The sequence below is a fragment of the Natator depressus genome, chromosome 5, assembly GCF_965152275.1.
Source record: "Natator depressus isolate rNatDep1 chromosome 5, rNatDep2.hap1, whole genome shotgun sequence".
Taxonomy (NCBI): Eukaryota; Metazoa; Chordata; order Testudines; family Cheloniidae; genus Natator; species Natator depressus.
Genome location: NC_134238.1, coordinates 106,707,956 through 106,731,650, shown reverse-complemented (window position 1 = coordinate 106,731,650; position 23,695 = coordinate 106,707,956). Strand labels below are relative to the sequence as shown.

The 23,695-nt window shown below is 37.7% G+C and overlaps 1 protein-coding gene across 12 annotated transcripts in view; it reads left to right on the top strand.

Moving 5' to 3' along the window:
- The window catches only part of NFIB (nuclear factor I B), a 334,297-nt gene that overhangs the window by 285,334 nt on the left and 25,268 nt on the right, over positions 1 to 23,695 (top strand). For 5 of the 12 annotated variants that reach the window (XM_074953406.1, XM_074953399.1, XM_074953403.1 and 2 more), the window contains exons 8-10: positions 2,619 to 2,803; positions 17,807 to 17,972; positions 21,635 to 21,717. In XM_074953406.1, the coding sequence (XP_074809507.1) occupies positions 2,619 to 2,803; positions 17,807 to 17,972; positions 21,635 to 21,717 (434 nt within the window). The remainder of the gene's footprint in view (positions 1 to 2,618; positions 2,804 to 17,806; positions 17,973 to 21,634; positions 21,718 to 23,695) is intronic. The other 7 variants (XM_074953408.1, XM_074953400.1, XM_074953404.1 and 4 more) reach the window with 3 other exon arrangements.

Sequence of the window (23,695 nt, the reverse complement as noted above, 5' to 3'; positions counted from 1 at the left end):
GTAAAACTTTTTTTCACCATATACTTCTGTAGATCCACAATGGAATTCCCTTTGACATTAATGGGAGTTGCATGCATGGGTTAAGGGGAAACTATGGCCCCTGAGCTGTAATGGCTTGTCAAGTATATAGTGTGGGCATTTCTAGTATGGTTTTTGTAGGACCCTCTATTCTTAACTCCCTAGTTTAAGTTTTGGCACTGTAGTGTTCTTTCATCGGTGGGTCGTCTGACATTATGCATTATATAATATTCCTTAAACACAATAGGGTAAAGTAAGGAGTATTAAATCAGACTTGAATATTTTTGCTTTTATAGATTTAAAATGCAGTTCTTCTCTCAAAAGTTACTCTTTCATGGGTTTTTCCCCCCATCTCAGTGACCTCAAGTTCATATTTATTCAGTTTACAAGTGAAGAGACATTATTTTTTTCTAACATCCAGCCCATCAAACCCACTCTGGGATCTGAAGTCAATTTCAGCTCTTTCTGATTTGTGGAAGGATTCTACAATCAGAAATCAGTTAATAATACTGTATATGATGCATGAGCCAGAAGAGACTCTCTTGTAGCTGCGTTGGTTCTGCAGGCCAAACAAGTATAAAAAACTAGTAATTTACTTTTGTTATTAAAGTGAGGAGATATGACTCTGATTCTGGAGTAGATCTCTTGAGAGAGAAGCTGCCATAGTTATTTTTCTGACCATACCCACAGTTTAATTCAAACCTTATATTTATTTTAGTGTGTAATTTTTTAGATTAATATATTAAGTGACCATATAAAATAACAACCAACAGAGTAATTCTGTAAATTTACTGCTTACTTTCCAACAGTCTTGATTTGACCAGGACTGTCCCAAATTTCTGCTCTCAATCCTGGAGTCCCTGAGACTGCAGTTTTTCCCTGACACCCCAGCTGTGGAAGCTGCTAACTACAGAGACCTCCTCTCAATCAGCTCTCACTTTTTCCTTCCCTTGCTGGCTGCTCCACTGCAAACTTGTCTGCATCTCTTACTGTAGCAGAACTTGTACAGAAGTGGTCACAGACATTGGCTACCTTATTTGGCCCCATCCCATGATCAATAGCTTCAGTGGGAAATGAAGGAAATGGCCCTGGAGAGAAGAAACAGTGGTGATCAACAGATGGAAAGGGGAGAAGGAAATAGGAGGAAACCAGCATAAGGGGAGAGGAGCATTGGAAGAAGAGGAATGGGGGATAGGCAATGGCCTGTGAAGACATCAGATGGTGGAGCAGACCCACCATCCACTGTTCCCAAGGAGAAAGATGGAAGTCAGGGAGATTTTCAAATTTGGGCATTTAAACAGGACAGTCAAATACCAGATTCGGGCATCCTATGTAGCCAACACCATTTGAAAATTAGATACTGTATCTCTGTGTGATGTGCTTTAGGATTTGTAAGCATCTCACAACAACATCCTGCTGCCTTTTTATTATATGGTTCACTTTTATTAATCCCCAGCTCAAAAAGTTTAAAATAAAATATATTTTAAAAAATTGAAAAGTAAAAGATAGGAGAGGAGAATTGTAAAACTGGTGCCAATGCAGTGCTGGTGCTACTACAGTTTAGAATCAGAATTCATTGTACAGAGAGAGAGAGCGAGAGAGAGAGAGACCTTTAGTACCAAGGTGGTAAGCACTTTATAAAATATCTTGGACAGATACACCGTCCTTCCTAACTAAAATATAGGCACACCTCTTTTCTCCCATTTCTATCATAGTTAGTCTTTTCCTTTTAATAAGGCACAAAATAAGTGACCTCTAGATGTGTAATAAAGAGTGGAATGTGATTTTTATATATTGTAATAATGTAACAATCTCCACTTCTGGCTTGACGCCTCGGCAGTAACAGGACATTCTGTACATTCCTTTCATTGTGAAAACATTGCTGGTAGTTTAGACATTACTTGTAGTCTATAGATAGAGAAGTGTGTGTTTGTGGGGGCTGGGAAGAAAGATAATGCAAAGAAAATATGTATAGGATAGATCCTTTTTTGTTTGCCAGAGATATTTTCATTGGGTGGAATGGTTTCCCAGGCCCTGAAGTTGAACATTCATTAGCATTTTCACAATGGTCAGCTAATTATTCATGGCATTATTGCCTAGTAATTATTGCTCCCGTCCCCACATGAGACAGGTACAGTACAATGCAGTGAGGAATCACTGTCTGTCTCTGAGAACTCAGTGACTTTGTTCTTCTTTGTTAGATTGCTGTGGAAAAAATGTGGGTTTTACTTATTTATTTACGTGTTTGTTTGATTCATGTGGGCTCTTGAGACGAAGACTTTATTACTGAAATATGTTTCCTGCTGGGAAATCATTGTTGCCTTTAAAGAAAAGTTAAATTTAGTGATGATGTAATCCAGAAAAAAACTAAACAAAATGTGGCATTTATGGATTTGGAATAACAGCACTTATCCATTCCCTAGGGCACTGCAGGGAAGGGGGAGGGAACGAGAGGTTGTATTTAAGAATATTGTAGATAAGAAATACATCATGCCAATTCACGACTAACTTTATGTTCTCTCTGTGATACACAGGTAAAAAGTTATGCAAGAAACAGGAAAAGATACTAAATAATTTTCATTTTATTTTATCTTCTCCAGTCATCTCAACCAGAACTCCACCCCCCCCTTCGCCATTGCCATTTCCAGCACAAGCTATTCTCCCTCCTGCCCCGTCGAGCTACTTCTCTCATCCAACGATCAGATATCCTCCCCATCTGAATCCTCAGGATACTCTGAAGAACTATGTACCTTCTTATGACCCGTCCAGTCCACAGACGAGCCAGGTACTGTAAAAATAAACAATCTGAAAGAATTCCTATGAAGAATGTGTATCCTCTTGAGTGCTTAGCGCTTAACATATCTCACTAGTCCAGTTACCATAGCACGCTGGGACATTGAACATAAGCGATTCAGCAAGTTTTTCAGTTAAACATGGTTGGATGATGAGGGTTGTTTGTTGGAGAAGATTAGTTATACCCACTCACTGTTGCTTTGTGGAGCATTTGTGCTGAATGATCCAGTAGCACAAACAGAATAAAGCCTAATCCCACAGTCCTCTTGCACACAGAACTCTTCTGTGGGAGTTCTGTGTGCAGCAGGGCTGCAGGATTGGTAGATAGCTCAAAGGAGTGTGACACTAGGAGAAAAATCACAGTAATTCACATCTCTGATTTAGGTGGTAAAACACAGATGAATTGCTTGCTTCAGGGAGGAACGAGGAATGTGTTAATGTAAACACCGGGCACACAAACAGAACATACAAGTATATTTATAGACAAACTATTAAGATAAACTCTGGCAGGGATATACTTCCAAGGTTTCATAGATATTCAACAATTCATTGCACAGATGTGAAAACACTTCCGTAATGAGTGTCACATAGAACCAGAGTTTTTAGTTTTTTCCCTTTGTAAGGAGCATGCAACAGCAGTTGTGCTTTTTGGCAGCTATATTGAATCAAACATGTTTCTCACATGCAAAGTTAATGTGGTTTTCATTAGAGGAATAATTTGTAAAGGACTTTGTTTTTCACAGTAGAATCAGCACATAGTATTAACATGTGATCTCTGCTATAAGACAAACTACAATTGAGCCCTGGTCTGTCAATACTTGGAATATTTCCAATGTCAGTGAAATGTAATCGGTCTGGTTTCTGATTTTGCTGCCTTGTCTAAAATGCTCCTATGAAGACCCATGTTGTAGCTCACATTATAATATGTTTTGAGAGACATTCAGGAGCATAGTTTGTCACAAAATTGCTGAAATGACAGTGTATTCACTCAAAGCATCCCGCCATCAAAATTCTTAAGAGACTGACTTTATCAACTGAGATGAACAGGAAGAAATTGTTCTGATAAACATGTTTAGCACAACGGGTGGAAGAAAGGTCTTTCAGCATGCATTTCAGGCACTGCAGTGATAGAACTTCGGACTGAATCAAAGTTTGTATACTGAATAACAGATAAGGCTCCCTCGGGCTGTTCAAAAAGTCATTCTGGTTATTGGGCCCCATTGGCTAACAGTTGGATCCAACTGCAGAGTTTTTTCACATTTAAAAAAATATGTTGATGTATAAATTTGCAACTTACTTTGGAAGGCAAAGTGAAAACAGTGTGATTTGTTTTTATTGCTTATAATATTAATGCTAATTAAATCAAACAGTGGAATTGGAGTATGTCAGCTTCAGACTACAAAGTATTGTCAGTGCATGGATTAAAAGTCTCTCAGTTCCGTATAGCATTTTTGCTGAAACTCAACTGGGAACAGTGCACACAGGACTTGATTTTAATTTGTGTAAAATTTCCATGAATAACAAAGTCTAATTAAGACATCCATTAAAAGTCCTAAACGTTAATTCAGTGTGGAAAATCTTAGAGTTCTATTAGATTTTTTTTCAAACTGATGTCTTAATTAGACACTATTAAGGGAAAAATTATGCAAATTAAAATCAAGCCCTTAGTGTTATGTATTTCTTTAATTATTCAGCGCTTGTTTTACTTACATTTCAATTTCTTACATATGTTAAAAGGGCAGATTATGTGATAATCCCTCTAGGTTGTTCCATGTTTTGCTTCAAATTATCAAGGTAAAAATGCAGCCTCTAACTGAAGTATCTCACTCTCTTCCTACCACTTTATGAACGTGCTCTCTTGTGGTTTTAATGTTGTGAAGAGTATTTATTGAGCAGAAGGAGTTGTATCAACTCTTTTGTGTGAAGAATCAACTCCCGTTCTGATATCTACAGATATAAAGTTAATCTGTTAATTTGAAAGAGAAGTTTTACTTTGCTGATGCTTTCAGACTAGCAGCAAACTGAAAACATTTCCCATTCTTGTCTTGTTGCATGCTAGAGAATAACAGGTCAAATTGCCTTTGATTTACTTCTTTTGTCACCTTTCAAAACCTTTAGATTAGGGGAATGTTTTTCATTTCACCTGATGTTTGATTTAGTTTCTATGGGGAATGGGTTAAGCAACACTGAATATGGTATTCCAATCTTCTACTCCAATGGTTCTTTGCAATTTCTTATTATTAATTATTATTAGGTGTATCACACTTACATTTATTCTTCAAAACTTCCATCACAGATGTATGGTACACTAGAGAATTTGCATGCCCAACCCACCTTTCACTTGTTCACAACTTCAGGATCTCTCCCCTGTAAAACTCTAAAATAGCAAGAATATTTTTTTCTTATGAAAAGAAGCAGCCATCTGGGAAGTTTCAGTGACAAAAGAGAATTTTTGTGATAAAATGGCATGCTTTGAGCCAAACCAGTTTTTCTTTTCTAAATAAAACATGAATTTTTATTCAAACAAATTTAATTATTATAAAATGCAAAGCTACATCTGTAGAAATACCACATCACATTTAATTATACTTTCCCACCTCAAAACATGTTCATTTGGATTTCAAAAGAAGAACTGTGATGATAGTCTTATTTTCAGCTTTAGAAATAGAAAGAATGGATACCCTGACAGCATTTACCTATAATGAACTGTTCCTCCCCAACATCTTTCAGTAATACACTAATTTAGATTGTTACGACAAGCAACTGAGATGCCTTGTACTCCCCACAGCAATTTTGAGATTAATTACATTACTGCTGCACCCATTATAGTGAGACATGCTATTCAATGGAATATTTTAAGTACAATTAGTTTAAAGATATAGAGCTCCCATAAGTTTCCACAGGGGAAAGCAGTGGACAATTTTCTTGACATAATGTTAAATGCTCCAAATTATGTGTGATGAACAGTCAGGAAGTTCAAACAGTCCCTGTAGCTGCAGTGAAAAATGATGCAACAACTGAGGTACCTAAACAAAAGAGAGAGTCCTGGCTCTCTCAATATTCAACTCATATGTGCTTTTTATCATCTCCTCTGACTGGAGAGTAGATAAATAAATATGTTGAACATAGAATGAAATCTCCACTAAGCACCCCTGTCTCCAACAGGGGACTTTAAAATATCCCCAAGATTTCCAGTTCTTCTTGACCTTTAGTTAAATATGTGTTTTTACTAAGCAACTGATTATTTTTTAGCCTTTTTTATATTTGTTTAGGGCACATATGTGCATTCATGATTATCTGAAGCGGTGCTAGTCCCTCCATATTTAAGGCTGACACTGACATCATAAGATTGATTTTCCACCACCATATCTTTACAAAAAACGAACCAATCCACCTGTATCTATTCTGTCTGTAGTATGCCTATGTTTGTTCAGGGTGTGGACATTTCAATACCCATTTCCCATTAAACTCAATGAAAAGTGGGCATTCCTATCCTCTAGATGGCTTTGAAAATCTCAACTCGTATGTGTGTGTCCACTCACACATTTTTTTTAAAATGCATTAATAATTTTGAGTGTCATATGGTTAAATCAATACGAAGCATTAAAAATGTACTTCAGTATCCAATTGGGACAGTGCTGGACAGTTCACAAACCAGAACAAAATGCTCTGCGCAACCCAATAAACCAGGCAAGCTACCCCTATAGGCAAGAGGGAATGATTCCTAAATTAACACCAAAAATAGTAAAGAATAAGGGTTAACAGATGCAAAAAAGAAAAGTGACAACAAAGAAAACAATCAAGGAGAATCCTTCCAAAGAACATCCTGGCTTCTGTGAGGTACATCCGGGCTTGGACTGGAGTGTGGGATCTAGGACCAGACAAGGGGGAGGGTCCCAGAGCCTGGATTCCAGCCCAAGCCCAGACGTTTACACTGCAACTTTATAGCGCCCCAGTCCAAGCCCCATGAGCCGGAATCAGATGACAGGGCCAGCCATTTGTGTTTATTGCAGTGTAGACATACCCTTGCAGACCTCTTTTGTTAGAAAGTTCCACAGTTGAGAATCCTAGAATGAGAAAAGCCTGCCTTCATTCTCTTCCATGCTGAACTAAGGGATCGAGAGATCAAAGCTAAATAGGAGTACGGCTAGAAAATGACTCTAATAGTTAGGGTCCGGATTATGAAGGGCACTACTGACAAGTAGTAAAACCTCAAACTATTTTTTGGTAAACTGGTAATCACTGCAGATCTCGGCGAGTGAGTGTAACTGAACTCCTGTCTTCAGGAGTAAGGATCTGAACCTGTTCCCATTGAAATCAATGACTTACACTTGGACTAAACTGGAGTCCATGTCAGCTGCTGTTGTCTTATTGGCTAGAAATTCCTGGCAGCAATAAAGGGTGATACTTGTGCTGATGTGCAAATGAGTTTATATAATTTATGGCTCTGGCTTTGGGTGAAGACAGTGACTTCTGAGCTACTAGAGAAGAGCAGCTTCTGGAAGCTGGTAAGGCTGCCTGTTTTCCTGTATTAATTGCTTGGAATATTCTTTCTTTGTTTAATAAAAGATAAACATATTGTTAAGGAACTCCAGGCGGGTGCTTTGTGATTCTTCAAAATATAACTGCCAGCAAGTTAGCAGCAAGGATGTTATCTTGTTTGGCTCAGATCTTGTTAGTCTCCAGTTGGGCTGGTTAAAGGATTTCCTGTTTGTTCCAAGGAGAACTGTAATAGAATATAGATCAATAAAAGAAAAGTGTGTTCATGTGGGTTTCTTTAGTGCAGCTATGGTCTTTCATTTAGTGATAGCTAAGAATTTTGAATCGTCTTGGCCATTTATTTGAATCAGACTTTCCTTGCACAAGACATTGCTGAAGAGGAAAAAGATAGTGTAATATTTTAAATTGTAATTGAGAGGTAAATGTAAAATATTGGCATATCTAAGGTCACCCCTGAAGTCTGGTGACAAGCAGTTTAAATATTTCATTTGCAATTTTAAGTTAGTATTTTTTATATCATTTACTTACGTTTAGTTTATAAAAAGCACGAAATTGTAAGTTTCTTGGATGCACATATGCCATTTAACCCAACAGATGTACTTTAAACTAAAGCAAAATATATCTTCAAAGAGACTTCTTTTCCCATACATGCAAACACACATCTGACAGCCTTTAAGGCAAAAAACTAAATAGAGATCGAACTCGCCCCATATCCTAAATGTCAATGAACTCGGGTTTTGTGTATTCTGAGTTGAGGTGGCCTCATCTAGAATACCTGCAACTAGCCATGTGACATTTAAATCTGGGCATTGTTAGCTCAAGTATTCCAGCTGATCTTAGCTGTCACAGCAGTGCATAGGGACAGAGGTTCTGTCTCAGACAGACAGAATTCAAGCCATTATAGATCCAATTCAACCCCCAAATTGCTCTCAGAAAGTAATAGAGAGGCAATGCTGTTGGCCAAGAACTGGTTTAACGAGTTTTCTAAGCTAACTCCGGCAAGCAGACAGGCAGCTTCATGCTACACCACCTGAAGCTTGTGTGTGAGATCTCCAGGTTAGCTTAATGTAGAATGCATTTCATTAATCCATTAGGATAATCACAAAGGCTTGGATGAGTGTAGCGAGACCCGTAACTGAGAGAACTGATTGTGCATGTATTAGCAGATATAGATGGAAAAAGACATTATTGGCACTGATTCAACCTGCGGTTCCAGGGGACCCTACACATACTTAATTGTACACCTCTCGAACAAAGAGTGGTAATTTCCTCTTGAGTTGATACCATCCCATGGTACCTTCAAGATCCTTTTCTGCAGTCCTTTAGCATAATCACTTTCTCATATTCAGTAGAGCACTGGGAAAGCAAAGACACCATACCATCAGAGTCTGATGAAACTGAGACTTGTGGCTGTGTCTTCCATGTGGTAATGGCATTGCAGCCATATCATCTCACATAGACTTGGGCTCACATATACGTTGAACAGGACAAGTGACAGAATAGAACATTAGTATGCCTTGATTGAAAAATCCCTAACATTTTACGAGGTGAGGCCTGTACCATATGTGTAAAAGAGGACGTGGAAAACCAGAAGAGCTATTTCCTTTCCCTTATAAAATTTTTGGAAGAGGCAGCACCCATTGTGTGTATTCCAGAGCAGACCTGCACAGGCCCATCAACAGAGACTATAAAATAACTGTGAACTCCTGGATGGCTGTGGCCAATATCCAGTTTTTAAGAAAGGATCCAGTTGATCGCATAGCAGAGAAACCTCAGTTTGCAAAACTCGATCTGTCTGAAGCTTATCAGTAAATGGAATTCAACCAGGTCTTGCAAATCTTTATATCCTAGGGTTTTGCATTGATGTTCATCACTGTACTCTCTGTGCCCGACCATTAAAAGGGGTTGTTCCCTTAGAATAAGTTTCCCTGTAGAATGGCTAGTACTCCAGCTGTATGTCAAAAGATAATGGATCAATTATGACAGGGATTACATGGATTGCTCAGTTATTTAGATACTACACTTGTAAAAGCAGTAATGAGGCAACATATCTGAGAAGCCTGGTGTTTCTGCTGAAGAGTTTTTGTTTGGAATGCAGGTGAAAAATGAGATATATATTGTTCTCCAGACTTAATCATTAGCTTGGGTCATATGATGTATATGGAAGGCTGAAAGTCTCTTTCTAAAATACCTAAAAGTGGTTTCCAAAATGCCTATATCTATGAAGGTCATGGAATTAAGATTTTTTTTCTAGCCCTGGTTAATTACTTCAAAACATTTCTACCAAACTTCTCTTCAGTTATAATTCCAAGGATACAATTGTTTTAAAGGAGTCCAGGAGAGCTGGCTGTATTTTAAAGACTCCTTATTGAGGTTACAGGGACAAGCCATCCCAATGTATAGAAAGAATAGTAAATATGGCAGGCGACCAGCTTGGCTTAACAGTTAAATCCTTGCTGATCTTAAACACAAAAAAGAAGCTTACAAGAAGTGGAAGATTGGACAAATGACCAGGGAAGAGTATAAAAATATTGCTCAGGCATGCAGGAGTGAAATCAGGAAGGCCAAATCACACTTGGAGTTGCAGCTAGCAAGAGATGTTAAGAGTAACAAGAAGGGTTTCTTCAGGTATGTTAGCAACAAGAAGAAAGCCAAGGAAAGTGTGGGCCCCTTACTGAATGAGGGAGGCAACCTAGTGACAGAGGATGTGGAAAAAACTAATGTATTCAGTGCTTTTTTTGCCTCTGTCTTCATGAACAAGGTCAGCTCCCAGACTGCTGCATTGGGCAGCACAGCATGGGGAGGAGGTGACCAGCCTTCTGTGAAGAAAGAAGTGGTTTGGGACTATTTAGAAAAACTGGACGAGCACAAGTCCATGGGGCCGGATGCACTGCATCCGAGAGTGCTAAAGGAGTTGGCAGATGTGATTGCAGAGCTATTGGCCATTATCTTTGAAAACTCATGGCGATCGGGGGAGGTCCCGGATGACTGGAAAAAGGCTAATGTAGTGCCCATCTTTAAAAAAGGGAAGGAGGAGGATCCTGGGAACTACAGGCCGGTCAGCCTCAGCTCAGTCGCTGGAAAAATCATGGAGCAGGTCCTCAAGGAATCAGTTCTGAAGCACTTAGAGGAGAGGAAAGTGATCAGGAACAGTCAGCATGGATTCACCAAGGGCAAGTCATGCCTGACTAATCTAACTGCCTTCTATGACGAGATAACTGGCTCTGTGGATGAGGGGAAAGCAGTGGACGTGTTGTTCCTTGATTTTAGCAAAGCTTTTGACACGGTCTCCCATAGTATTCTTGCCAGCAAGTTAAAGACGTATGGGCTGGATGAATGGACTATAAGGTGGGTAGAAAGCTGGCTAGATTGTCGGGCTCAATGGGTAGTGATCAATGGCTCCATGTCTAGTTGGCAGCCGGTATCAAGTGGAGTGCTCCAAGGGTCGGTCCTCAGGCCGGTTTTGTTCAATATCTTCATTAATGATTTGGAGGATGGTGTGGACTGCACCCTCAGCAAGTTTGCAGATGACACTAAACTAGGCGGAGAGGTGGATATGCTGGAGGGTAGGGATAGGATACAGAGGGCCCTAGACAAATTAGAGGATTGGGCCAAAAGAAATCTGATGAGGTTCAACAAGGACAAGTGCAGAGTCCTGCACTTAGGACGGAAGAATCCCATGCACCGCTACAGACTAGGGACCGAATGGCTTGGCAGCAGTTCTGCAGAAAAGGACCTAGGGGTTACAGTGGACGAGAAGCTGGATATGAGTCAACAGTGTGCCCTTGTTGCCAAGAAGGCCAATGGCATTTTGGGATGTATAAGTAGGGGTATTGCCAGCAGATCGAGGGACGTGAGCGTTCCCCTTTATTCGACTTTGGTGAGGCCTCATCTGGAGTACTGTGTCCAGTTTTGGGCCCCACACTACAAGAAGGATGTGGAAAAATTGGAAAGAGTGCAGCGGAGGGCAACAAAAATGATTAGGGGACTGGAACACATGACTTACAAGGAGAGGCTGAGGGAACTGGGATTGTTTAATCTACGGAAGAGAAGAATGAGGGGGGATTTGATAGCCGCTTTCAACTACCTGAAAGGGGGTTCCAAAGAGGGTGGATCTAGACTGTTCTCAGTGGTAGCAGGTAACAGAACAAGGAGTAATGGTCTGAAGTTGCAGTGGGGGAGGTTTAGGTTGGATATTAGGAAAAACTTTTTCACTAGGAGGGTGGTGAAACACTGGAATGCGTTACCTAGGGAGGTGGTGGAATCTTCTTCCTTAAAAGTTTTTAAGGTCAGGCTTGACAAAGCCCTGGCTGGGATGATTTAGTTGGAGATTGGTCCTGCTTTGAGCAGGGGGTTGGACTAGATGACCTCCTGAGGTCCCTTCAAGCCCTGATATTCTATGATTCTATGATTCTAAAAGGAATTTTACTTGGGTTTAGACTGAAAAGATATTTGGTATCTGGTATCTGTGAGCATAGTTTGCACATTCATCCCAAGTTAGACCTGCTGTTAGGATGTGATGCCTGACTGGCAGGTACAGGCATGGCCATATCTTCTAAACTGAATGTGGGATTGAAAGCCCAATCACTTTTGCTTCCAGAAACTGAGATAAAGCAGAGAAAATAACATCCTCAGATAGAAGAGAGGCCTTCAATGTTATTAAATTTGGATTTGAGAAATTCTAGGCGATTCTGTATGAAAGGAGGTTGACATTGATTACAGACTATTAATCTCTGGGTAAAATTCCTGTACTGAAAATCAGGATGTTACAGGTAGATCCTGATTTTAGAAGGTTTTGGGATATAGGCATAACCTTCATAAATACAAATTTAAGTTTCTGTTCAGATTTTGGGTATGGAACTAGGGGCAGATACATATTTAAGTAGTACCAGTAATCAGATATTTGAGGTTTGGCAAATCTGAGTTTACAGTTAGCAATTGCTATATTATGTAGGCTGTGATTTACTCCAGTGACATCGGGTACAAGTCATAGGAACTCTGTTGCATTATCCCAATTTATTTTGTGCGGTGTATTTTTACTTGTAAAATATTAATTAATTAGAATCTCTTTTGGGATAATTTTCTACTACTCCAAAAGAGGTTATATTGGAACCTGAAAATGACCCTGTCTTTTAAGAACAAACAAAACAAACCTGTGGATCTATTGAATGATGTAGCACAAATATTTTGAATGGTCCTCGGCTCAAGTCATATGCAGTTCAAATAAATAAGTTCACAGTAATAATGGGCTTTCAATATGGTGATACCAAAAATCTTGCTAACCACATTTTTGGTAGAACTGAAAGAGTCAAAATAAAAACAGTTTGCACAAGTTTTTTTTTTTTGGTGGCCAAATATTGATCAGGCTATAGAGTTAGTGACTGTATAGTGTGATCTGTGCAAAAGACCCTAAATACAGTGGCCTCTGTATCCTGCCATCTCAGTGGGCTTAAAACTCATGGCAGAGAATTTATAACAACCTCCAGAGAAAGAAAAGCAAATATTCCTGATAAGAGCAGTAGAAACTCAAGGTGGCCAGAAGTAATAGACACAGGTTAGACTAGGCTGTTTGAAGCAGGTAAGCCTCTGATCATACAGGTTTTATTTATACCATTCTTCTTTAATAAACCAATGTCTTTCTGTGATAGCTGCCAACTTGTGCTCCAGGAGCTAAACTTTCATTTAAAATGTTGCTAGTGTTGCAATTGCAAAGATAACCTTAAAAATGTGATCTCGGTGTAAAGTAATGCAATGATTTCAGTATGAGTCTGCCCTCAGGCTGAAACAATAGCTTTGAGAGCACTATGAGCCGAGAGCACTAAGACCTGTTTATCTTAATATGTTAACTCTGAAACCTAATTATGACCATTTAACCATCAGCTTTGTTAAGTTTTTTCACTGCTGATCACAGCATGAGAGGAAAAATGGGGAGATAATAAATGGCATCATATTCTGACATCATAGGTGGGTGGGTTCTTGGGTTGTAGACAGAACTTGTGAGACTACACTCACTTTTTCCCTATTGGACTCTGGTAGTATATTCCAGTAGTAATACCTCTAGCAAAAACAATGAAGTTTAAAAAAAGATGTTTGCCCCAAACAGATTTTCATGAGGCAATGATCCTTAATTATCAGATGGTGGTCCTTAATTCAAACCTGAAACATTTCAGATATTATTAAAGAAGGATGGTATAAATAAAACCTATATGATCAGGTGCTTACCTGCAGCTAAGATTAGACCAAACTTTAAATAAGTAAAAGAAGAGGTTAAACACTCAGGTTGGTACTGAGCCGTCATGTAGCAATTTTTTTTATCTTTATTGCCAAATAATAACACACTAAACCCTAGCTAAGTAATCTTTGCAATGCCAGTTTTAAACCATATTTTCTGATGTACAGCCTTTAATAGCAAAGCAAGTGTAAGAAAAACAAGTAGAAAAATGTGAAAGCAGAACATTTTTGAAGCACCAAGAAAACAAGTATTGGAGATTACAGGAATCAGAGAGTAGAAAGAGGAATGAATGTAATTAAAAAGTACTTGGGTCAATGGTGTATATTGTGATTGTAAATAATAACATTATTAAGAGACATGTAAATCAGTTGTTATTGCTTGTAAATGAAATGTTATCAGCGTCTTAAATATTGCAAATGCCATCTGAGTGAAACGTGAAAAAAACAGTTTTATCTTCCCCTAATTTTGGAGGCTTTGTTTCCTCCATTGGACAATACAGAGCTTCAACCTGCATTGCATTGGGCCTGCATCAGCGTCTATGTACAATACAGATGCTATTACCGGCAATATTTGCCACTTGAGAAATTTATAAACAAAAATAGAAAGTTACTTAGGATTGTTAGGGTTAAATGCCAGCTCCAGTGAAGTCAATAGCAAATGTCCAATCGACTTCAGTGGGTATGTCTACCTGCTGCCGGTGACGGCGAGTCTCAGAGCCCTGGTTGACTTGGGCTCAGGCGTCTTGAGCTATGGTGCTAAAAATAGCTAAGTAGACATTCAGGCTTTGACATTCAGGCTCTGAAGCCCACTCCACTCCTCTATCAACCTAGGCTCTAAGACTCATGGGGGGGCGGGGGGCTGCCGCTCGCTGTGTAGTTATGCCCTGCGAGGCCAGGATTTCACTCTTAATTGGCTGGTGGGTTAGGGATGTGTGCTGTGTTAATTTTGTGTGTGTCATCTAGGTAAATTATTGCTTATTGGAGAATAAATATTAAATATGTGCTTTTCACATTGTTTAATTCAGCAAAGAAAGGGTTCATTTTCTTGGACCATCTGCACAAGGACTAAGCTGGAGTCCATGTGAGCTGTTGCATTCCTGTTGTCCAGAATCACTAGGGAACAGTAAAAGGTGATACATTGTTGCACATTGTGCTGGACTCCAGCTGTGTCCATTTAATTAAGTTGAGTCTGGTTTTGGATGCAGAGCTGCTTTGGAAGATGATGATACTGGCTGTTTTAATCCATAAATTCCTGGGAATCTTTTTTTTTTTTTATGCTAAAAGTAAAGCACTTTTAGTAGACAATTGAAGTGGTTTCTTTTTGATTCTTCAATACATAACAGAAACCAAGTCCTAAAAGGTAACTCTGCCCCCCACAGATCCCTAACTCCATCCAATAGCCACTAAAAAGAACTCAGAGCACACTAATCCTGTCCATCAGGCGATCTGTACAATCCACACATTACTGAGTATGGTATTTAACCTCTTTCACCAACTTTTAAAAAGAAAAAAAAATTCATAATAATGAGCAATGTGTGATTATAAGAATTTTCAGTCTGTGGGGACGAGCTTATTTTACCACCTGGCTGTGGTTTTATGGGTTATGAATGATCATGCATACCTCATGAAAATGCTACATATATCACACATTGCCCCATGGCATATATTACTTCTATATATACTACATATGTGGTGGTGAATCAGTGTGGCAACTATGGATAAATTGTATTTGTCAAACACCTTTCATTGTTTCACTTGCACTCTGACCACCAATCCATTTCTACCAGGAAGACTTATAACAATCCAAACTGTGGAACAGCTTCTGACAGCCTCTATATTTTAAAAAGAAAAATAAAAGAGAGAAGCAGCCAGATATTTTTTTCTTTTCCCCACAAATATGGATTTTCCTGTCAAAATTACACCATTCAGCCCTCAACTGTTTTAAGGTCTGATATATTGCTATCTTTTGGAGCTAAAAATAGCTTCTAAATACCTACTTTTTAGTGGTTTGCAGTACGTGATTCTTGGGAGATCCCAGTATTTAGGACCTTAAAGCATTATAGATGGAAAAGTTATTTTAGGTATTTTGTAGAGGTTTCTGAAATTCTGTTACAGTTTTCCTTTATCTCCAAGGCCAGTACTTTTGTATTTATGGTAATTAAGATACCTGATTTTACAGGCCAAGGGATATTTAAATAGTACTTATAAAAATAAAACTATCTAAAATATTGCTAAAATGGGGGTCGGGTGGTTGGTAAAATATATGACATATGCAGAATGTGTGATAGTGTGGTGTGATATAAAGGTTTTATTGGTACTGGTGGAAAGACCTGTGTAACTTATTAATGGGTACACCATTCGTAAGTAATCTGGCTATCCAGTCAGATGGTGATTAAATCTTTATACCACATCATTATGTATTCAGTGTATATCGTCTTGTATATATTAATGTGGTGACCCTTTTTCCTTTAAAGTTCATATCACAAGGGTTGAACAGATTTATGAGGGGGAAAAAGACCTATCCAGTTGCTGAAAGTTTGATACAATAGAGAAAATATATGGAATACCAACAATGTGTTTTCAGTACAGAAGAACCTTTCATCCCTGTGAACTACTGCCTTCTTAATTTGAAACTGTTTTTAGACCTGAGATTAGCAGTATATATTTGTCTATTTTCTCATTAGTAAAGGCCCACACATCACAACAGAAGAATAAATCCTATAGTAGCTGGATCTTATAGAACTATATGTCAGATCGTCCTTTTTTTCATAGCCTTGCAATATGCAAGTACAATATGGTCATGGTTAAGAGAGAATTTAAATTTGCTTCATTTAGTGGAGTAATTGATCAGCCGCTTGTCATTAATGTAACATTTTTCCTGTTGCTTTTCATCATAGAACCATAGAATTTACAGCTAGAAATAACCTACTAGATCAACTAATGAACTTCCCTGTCAATGCAGAATCGGTCTCTATTCGTACATATTTGTCCAGTCAATATTTACTAGTGTTTGTTTAGTCACTCTAGTTTTAAAAGTCCAAAAGGAAAAGGCCCCCATCATCTCCCTTGGGAGACTGTTCCATAGTTTAATAGATCATACTGTCAGGAAGTTTTTCCTGAATTTTTTTTTTTTTTAACATTTCCTCTTTCTTTATTTCCTTCCATTACCTCCCAGATTATACTTCCAAATAATTCCTCATCATCATCTGTGTTTACATCCTGCACCTATTTGTAGTTGTCATGACAACCAATAATTATTGCCTAGCCAAGCTAATCATATTTGCCTCTTTTAACCTTTCCTTGTAAATCAGTCCATCCAGATCCTTTAACAACCTATATTTCTCTCTGATTTGTCAGTATCTTTATGATAATAAATTGCCCAGACATTTATGCATTATATTTATTATGTACTTTAAGAGCTCTTTAAAATTCACAGAAAAAATCAACAGTTTCAGGCTAAATGTTACCAGCTGACGTTTTTGGTTTATTATTATTTACACTTAGAATATTTAGGGCCAAATTTAGCTCTTGGGTAAATGAGCACATTGCTCAAAGAACGTTGCCAAAGTTGGGTATATGTGTGTGCTGAAGGTAGAATTTGACCCCGATTGTGTCATAGGTCTAAATTCAGAGTACCTTTTGTACATCCTGTACATCAATCCGTGTGAAGTGTTGATTTGGCTCATTATACTCCTGAAATGTACAGAATTCACACTTTTCAATCCTATGTGAAAGGGACATATTCTGGTGGGCCTGGGGCCAAATGGCAGCATCTACACATTTTAGCACCTCCTTCTCGGCCCCCTTATGCAGCCTTCCCTGCTTTTATTAGTCAGACTTCAGGCATGTGCAGAAAGCAAACAGCTGTGCGCTTGTTCTGCGTATATTCCCCAGCCAGCCAGAATACTGGCCCTTGCTAAGGCAGCTTTTGCAGTGTTAATATGTGTTTTAGTTAAATGCTTCAGGCTCTGTGCTTAATCCTGCTATATGAGCAGCACTACTATTGTAAAATACTTTTATGAAAATCATACCAAGAACGAAATAAAACTGATCAGAAGGTTACTGTGAGTTAAATGTATGGGGCCTATTGTGTTGTCCACTAAATATACTATATATAGATATATTAGTTTATAACAATTACTTAACCTGGCACATAGATACAGTGGTGATGGGCATTCTACAAAACCCTTCAAGACACTGGTAGATTTGTTTTTAAACACAATGTGTATATTTTACAAGGCATTGTTTTGGTTTTGTTTTGTAGCCTAACAGCAGTGGTCAAGTAGTAGGGAAAGTGCCTGGCCATTTTACTCCAGTTTTGGCACCCTCTCCCCATCACAGTGCGGTGAGACCTGTGACTCTGACCATGACAGATACTAAACCCATCACTACATCCACTGAAGGTGAGGCATCTTCACCTACAGCAACCAGTAAGTATTTCTCTAGGAAACAAAAAATGTCCATCAGAGATTCAATACAATTTTAAATTAAGGCCAAAAAAAGGTGCCTTTTCCTACTATTTGACCAGGTGGATGCTCATAATTTATTCTGAGAGCAAACATGATCTGACCACACAGCTTTTCTCCCTCAAATTTTAGCCATAGCATCATGTTACATGAACTGATGTTTGTGACATGACAATCAAAATCTAAAGGGAAAAGCATATTTATTTGAGCACCGCCCATCGAGAAAGAACAAAACACGATTGTTCATCTAAGGTGGACATTGTAATGACATTGAGAAGCACACTCAGACTGCAAGATTTCAAATAAACCACACTTGGATTTCAAAATGAGATTAGATAATTGCTCCTCAATGAGCTTTCCTACAGAAATCAATCTTTGTTACAAAACATAGTGAATCAGAGCTATGATAATTGCATGTCTATATAGGTTGTGTTGGCAAAAAATAAAATGATATAGCATACAGCAAAGGAAATTTTAATTCACTGCCCTTGATTCTACAAGGGTTGGCTTAATTGCATTTGCTTTTGTAATGCCTCAAAAGTTTTGAGTACCTTTGTACAATATGCTCAGCACCATATTATTCATCCTGTTATCTTCAATGGAATTGCAACCATGGAAGTATGTGCAATGTACATGCTAATGTCATTTGATCATTTCTATTTTGGATAATCATTTCATGTCCAGTGGTATCCAAAGGGTTAATTTTTATCTAGCTTCTACACTTTTGTTAACAAAGCTGGGTATATATGGTTCCTGACCTTTTAGGTCTTTCGAGGGCCAACATTACTTGATACTGATGACTGGCAACATTTTTAGAAAATAGTCCTGATCAGACTATTTAGAAGAAGATCTCTCAGCTGAAATTTCTGTCTTCCAAAGGGCAGTTAGAGCCTAAATTATGTGTAAGCCAAACCAAACAAACAAAAAATACTTAACATGCAGAAAATAATATGGTTTTCTGTAGGGTCAGTTACACTAAAATGGATCATTTTAGCCACGTTAGGTATTAAAATTGTAAGTGTGGTCTCTAGACATTGCATTAGAATTAATTAAGCCTGTAAATCATATATATATTTTTAGGTATTTGTTATCTTAAGATTGTATTTTGTAAAATGAAATAGATATTCAAATGAGTTAGCGCAAGCGACACATGAGGGGGAAACTGCATAAGTATCTATTACAAAGAGTTTTTTCCACTGAATGCATCCAATGAAGTGAGCTGTAGCTCACGAAAGCTTATGCTCAAATAAATTTGTTAGTCTCTAAGGTGCCACAAGTATTCCTTTTCTTAAAGAGAAATAAGTGACTCCTAAAGATAATCTGGGTAAACACCATTGTTTAATTATAAACTGATTAATAATTATATTGATAGGATTATGGAAATATTTTAGCTATTCTTTTGGGATAGCAAAAGAGGCTTCTAGGTGGACTAAAAGTTGGAGTGGATTAACACTCTCTGCTGGTTTTCAATGCAAATTTTGCTCCTTTGAGGTGCTGCTATTTCTGGTATGTTCAGCAGCAAACAAGAAGCCTTTCACCTCAGGGTGGGAAAGGAACCTTGGTTCAAATTTGGCTTGGATTATTGGTAGTTTCATCCTAGTTCCTGTTTGTCGAGATCACACAATGTGGCACAATTGTCTGTCTGTGCTCAAGAGAGACCATGGCCTGGAATAGCAGGGGAAGGGAGATCAAGTATGATATCAGAACTGCGGGAAGAAGGTTGCACTCTACCTGCCCACATTATGGCCTAGTTTAAGGAGTCTTTTTAGAAAGAAACTGACCTCATTTGTCCACTAATAATTATACAGGTATTTAAGGGTGAAGCCTGGGAATTTCAAAAGAGCCTAAAGGAATTAGGCACTCAGTTTTACTGAATTTCAGTGGAACTGGAGCACCTAGCTCTCTTATGGTCCTTTGAGATGAGGCCTCTTTCTGCATGCAGAACATCTCTATCACTAATGCATGTAAATGAAAAGTGTTTATGAGCAAGTGCAATTTAAGTGTGCAAATTGTATGTACAAGTGGTAGCACACAAACATTACTTGCACAAGTGACTAGATAACAAAACAAACAAAAACTGAAGGAAGCTATCCTTTTGCTGGAAATACATAAAGCCGTCACTGACCTTAATATTCATGCTCTCATGCCAAGGGGCTTCACACGTGGGGGAGAATTTGGCCCTAAGAGTTTTTTAAAACATTGCAAATTTATTTTTAATAAACAATGAATTGCAGAAGACAATGTTTTGTTGGGCAAATAAGTTCCTGCAGATATTGCTTAAACATAATATAAATGCTGTCATTGTTTCTGTTTAGTCAGTTTCGACCTATTTGGCATATAAAATCAAATGATTACCACTGACTTCATTCTGAAATACAACAAATGAATTGTTCAGAACTAGATAGAACAACAGACTTTGATAACATTTCTGTCAAGAAACTCTAGGGTCTGGAACCATGATTTATTTCTAATATCTGATCCATTTCTATGGCAATCTCTCAGTGAAAGCTGTTTACTATAAAAAAGCCATATTAAAAATATCCTCAGAAATTCAGAAAGTTTTATGTATTTGCTGTATAATTTTAACCTCAAGCAGCCAATTAGCTAAAAACTCTATCCACCTTCCTCACTCTGTTCTCAGTCTTCATATCCATTCCATTTTGGCAGGTCTGCTTTGACCACCAGCAAAGGTGCCAGTTGTGATGATGATTGTTGCAATGTGGTCATCTACACACTATGAAGTGGAGTGAGACCACATAGGCCACTAAGAGCCATGAGGGGGTAATGACTTTCAGTCGCTACTGATCTCAGCCAGATTTGAATGGTGACCTACAGGTGAAAGGTTCTATATCCCTTTACCAATCTCTTGAGCCACCCAGTCTCCCCCCAGATTTTTCTAAGCTTCTGCACCACAGAAGGCTAAAAGAGCTTTTAATGAATTAGCTCTAAGTGAATGCTATTTTCTGGTGTGTAAAATTATGCTGTGCAGCAAAAGTTAACTCCCTTCTCTGGTTAGTGCTGATCACATTGTATCCTTCTTCCAAAGGAGTGTAAAGATTAATTTCATGCCACATAAGCAAATCAAGCTTTAAGTCTCAGTTTTAAATAATTAACCACTTTTCCCAGACAAATTTGTGACGGGCGTTCACAAATAGAAGAATCGGTGTAAATTAGTAGGTGGTTGTTCTCTCGCTCCTACCCGTGTAACTCCATTGACTTCATTTATTGGACGTTTATATTAGTGTAACTGATGTGTATTTGTATAACTAATATAAATTGGAGGTCCATAACTGAGACCCATAACAGTTTAAAATGTAGTGCTCCTTTAACTATTTGTAAAATTCTGCAACCAGAGGAATTATTATTCTAACTACAAGCCTAATTCTGACCTCAGATTCACACATGCAGCTTCCATTGAAGTGGATGGGAATTGAACATGCTGTGCACCTAAGGGCTGAATTTGGCCCTATGTTTTTTTTGCATTACTGATAAAAGAAATCCACAGACACTTCCTATACATTGCAAATCATAACTCTGGATCTCTCATATCTGTACTGTACGTGCACAGGGTAATAATTATGACAGGTCGCTATTTTTATCAATGTGTTTTGTTCTTCCTTAATCAGCCTACACAGCCTCAGGCACATCCCAAGCCAACCGATATGTGGGACTAAGCCCAAGAGACCCATCCTTCCTACACCAGCAACAGGTGGGCAAGTTTCACATAGGTGTAATAATATAGACAAGCTTTTGCAGTAGTACCTTTCTACATGCTGCCACTGACATCTTGGATTAGAATGGGATCCTAATGGTTTCAGTATATGTCATATGAAGACTAGATATGCTAAAGACAAAAACCCCTCTAAAAACATTAACATAGCATATGCTTTTGTTTCTTAGATTTGTGCCATCTTAAGGAACTTTTTATAATGCCTCTTTACATTATTTTATTTTTGAACAACTTAAAAGTAGATGCTAGAATTGGATATTAAGAATATGTCTGTATAAAGTGTGCAAGGGACAAAACTGAGAACTCATTTCAAAACCAATAAAAAATTAAACAAAATTAAACAGTACAAATTATGATTCTCAAGCTATTTCATATTTTCCAGATGTTTGGAAGCCTACATTTCTGCATTTTAGTTCCAGAAGATGAGTTATAAAACCAAATTCTCAATGCAACACATCGTCATTCCTAGTTTAATAGGTTTAAATTGGTTTGCTGATTTCAGATGTGATAGACACATTTTTGTTCTAGTTTCTTACATCATTTATGTTTCAAGTAGCATTTTAAATTTCACATCTCATTAATGCTGTAAATTTAATGCAAATGAAGTGTTTACACAAACTGTGAAAATATACAGCCGAGATTAATGGTGGTTTATAAACAAATTAGCCGCAGTCAATAGCAGGGCCATACAAATACAGAAATCCCGCATTGCTAGTAACAGTAAAACACAAAATCAGACACTTAAGAACGTAAATATATTTTATGATGTGTGTATGTGCTGCTCCCAGATCTTGACAGCAGAGGAGTTTGAAATTAACAGCATGTAAAATGTTACAAATTAAAAATTGAATATGGCAGGAAGAAAAGGGCTATTAAGTAGTTCTTATTATTTATTGTACTGTATTTTTTCTCAGGCTTGAGTTCCTATCCACAGTTGGTACTCATGCCTGTTTCGTTTTATCCTACATGCTCTGTGTTTGTTGTAACATAGCTAAACTGTGCTGCATTTGAACCTCCTAACCCTACCCACTCCAAGGCCAAGGTGGCTGTATGTATATATTAAAGATCACCACATGCAGAATTCAGAGAAAACCATAAAGATGATAGTTTAAGATCTTTGACATTTTGCCAGCTTTGTTAACCAGTAAGACACAACTGAAAACATTTGTACATAGTTACGAAAATACCAAATAACAATTAGTTGTTTTTACCAACCATTGGCTTTTCACTAAATTTTCTGATATTTTTCTTTTTTCACCTCTCTAGAATTGTTGTAATATAAAATGTGTCATAATTACAATAGTGTGGTTCTATTTGACAAATGTACAGTAAATGTTCATTGTATTTTTAAACATATGCAAGATTTATAGGTTTAAAACTTGCTTTTTTAAAAACCATTGCACACATTTTCTGAAATACTTTTGCTGTGAAATTTTAAAAATTATTTCATAAGTCTCTGACATCCAGTTAATTTTGGGATTTGCAAAAGAAATTTAAATGTATTTTATTTTAATTTATTGCTTCTCTTCAACACCCTGTTTTTCTACAAATTTGCTCGTTAATACTTTTTGCTCTCAAGAACATTCAAAAAGTTATACAAACTATTTCACATCCCTAGAAGGTACTGGCAGCCAGCTTAATTTTCTTGTATCTCCTGTATATTTTTTGTCTTTATAATATATTTTAAGAATAAGTGTGGATAATTTCAGCAGTCTCATTAAACATGTGACCAAAATATTCAGGAAAAAAGTAATCTTACATGTTTTGTGCATGGACATTTATATGTTAGTTTCAACCCTGGAAAATATGTGTTGATTCAGTGACACTGTGTGAATTTAATATTCTAAAGTAGAGAGTTTTATAATGTCAATATTTGTTGTTTATTTAAATGTACCAGTATTTTACGTATGTGTTATATAGTAGTAGCCCTATAGTATAGTGAAAAAGTATATAATAG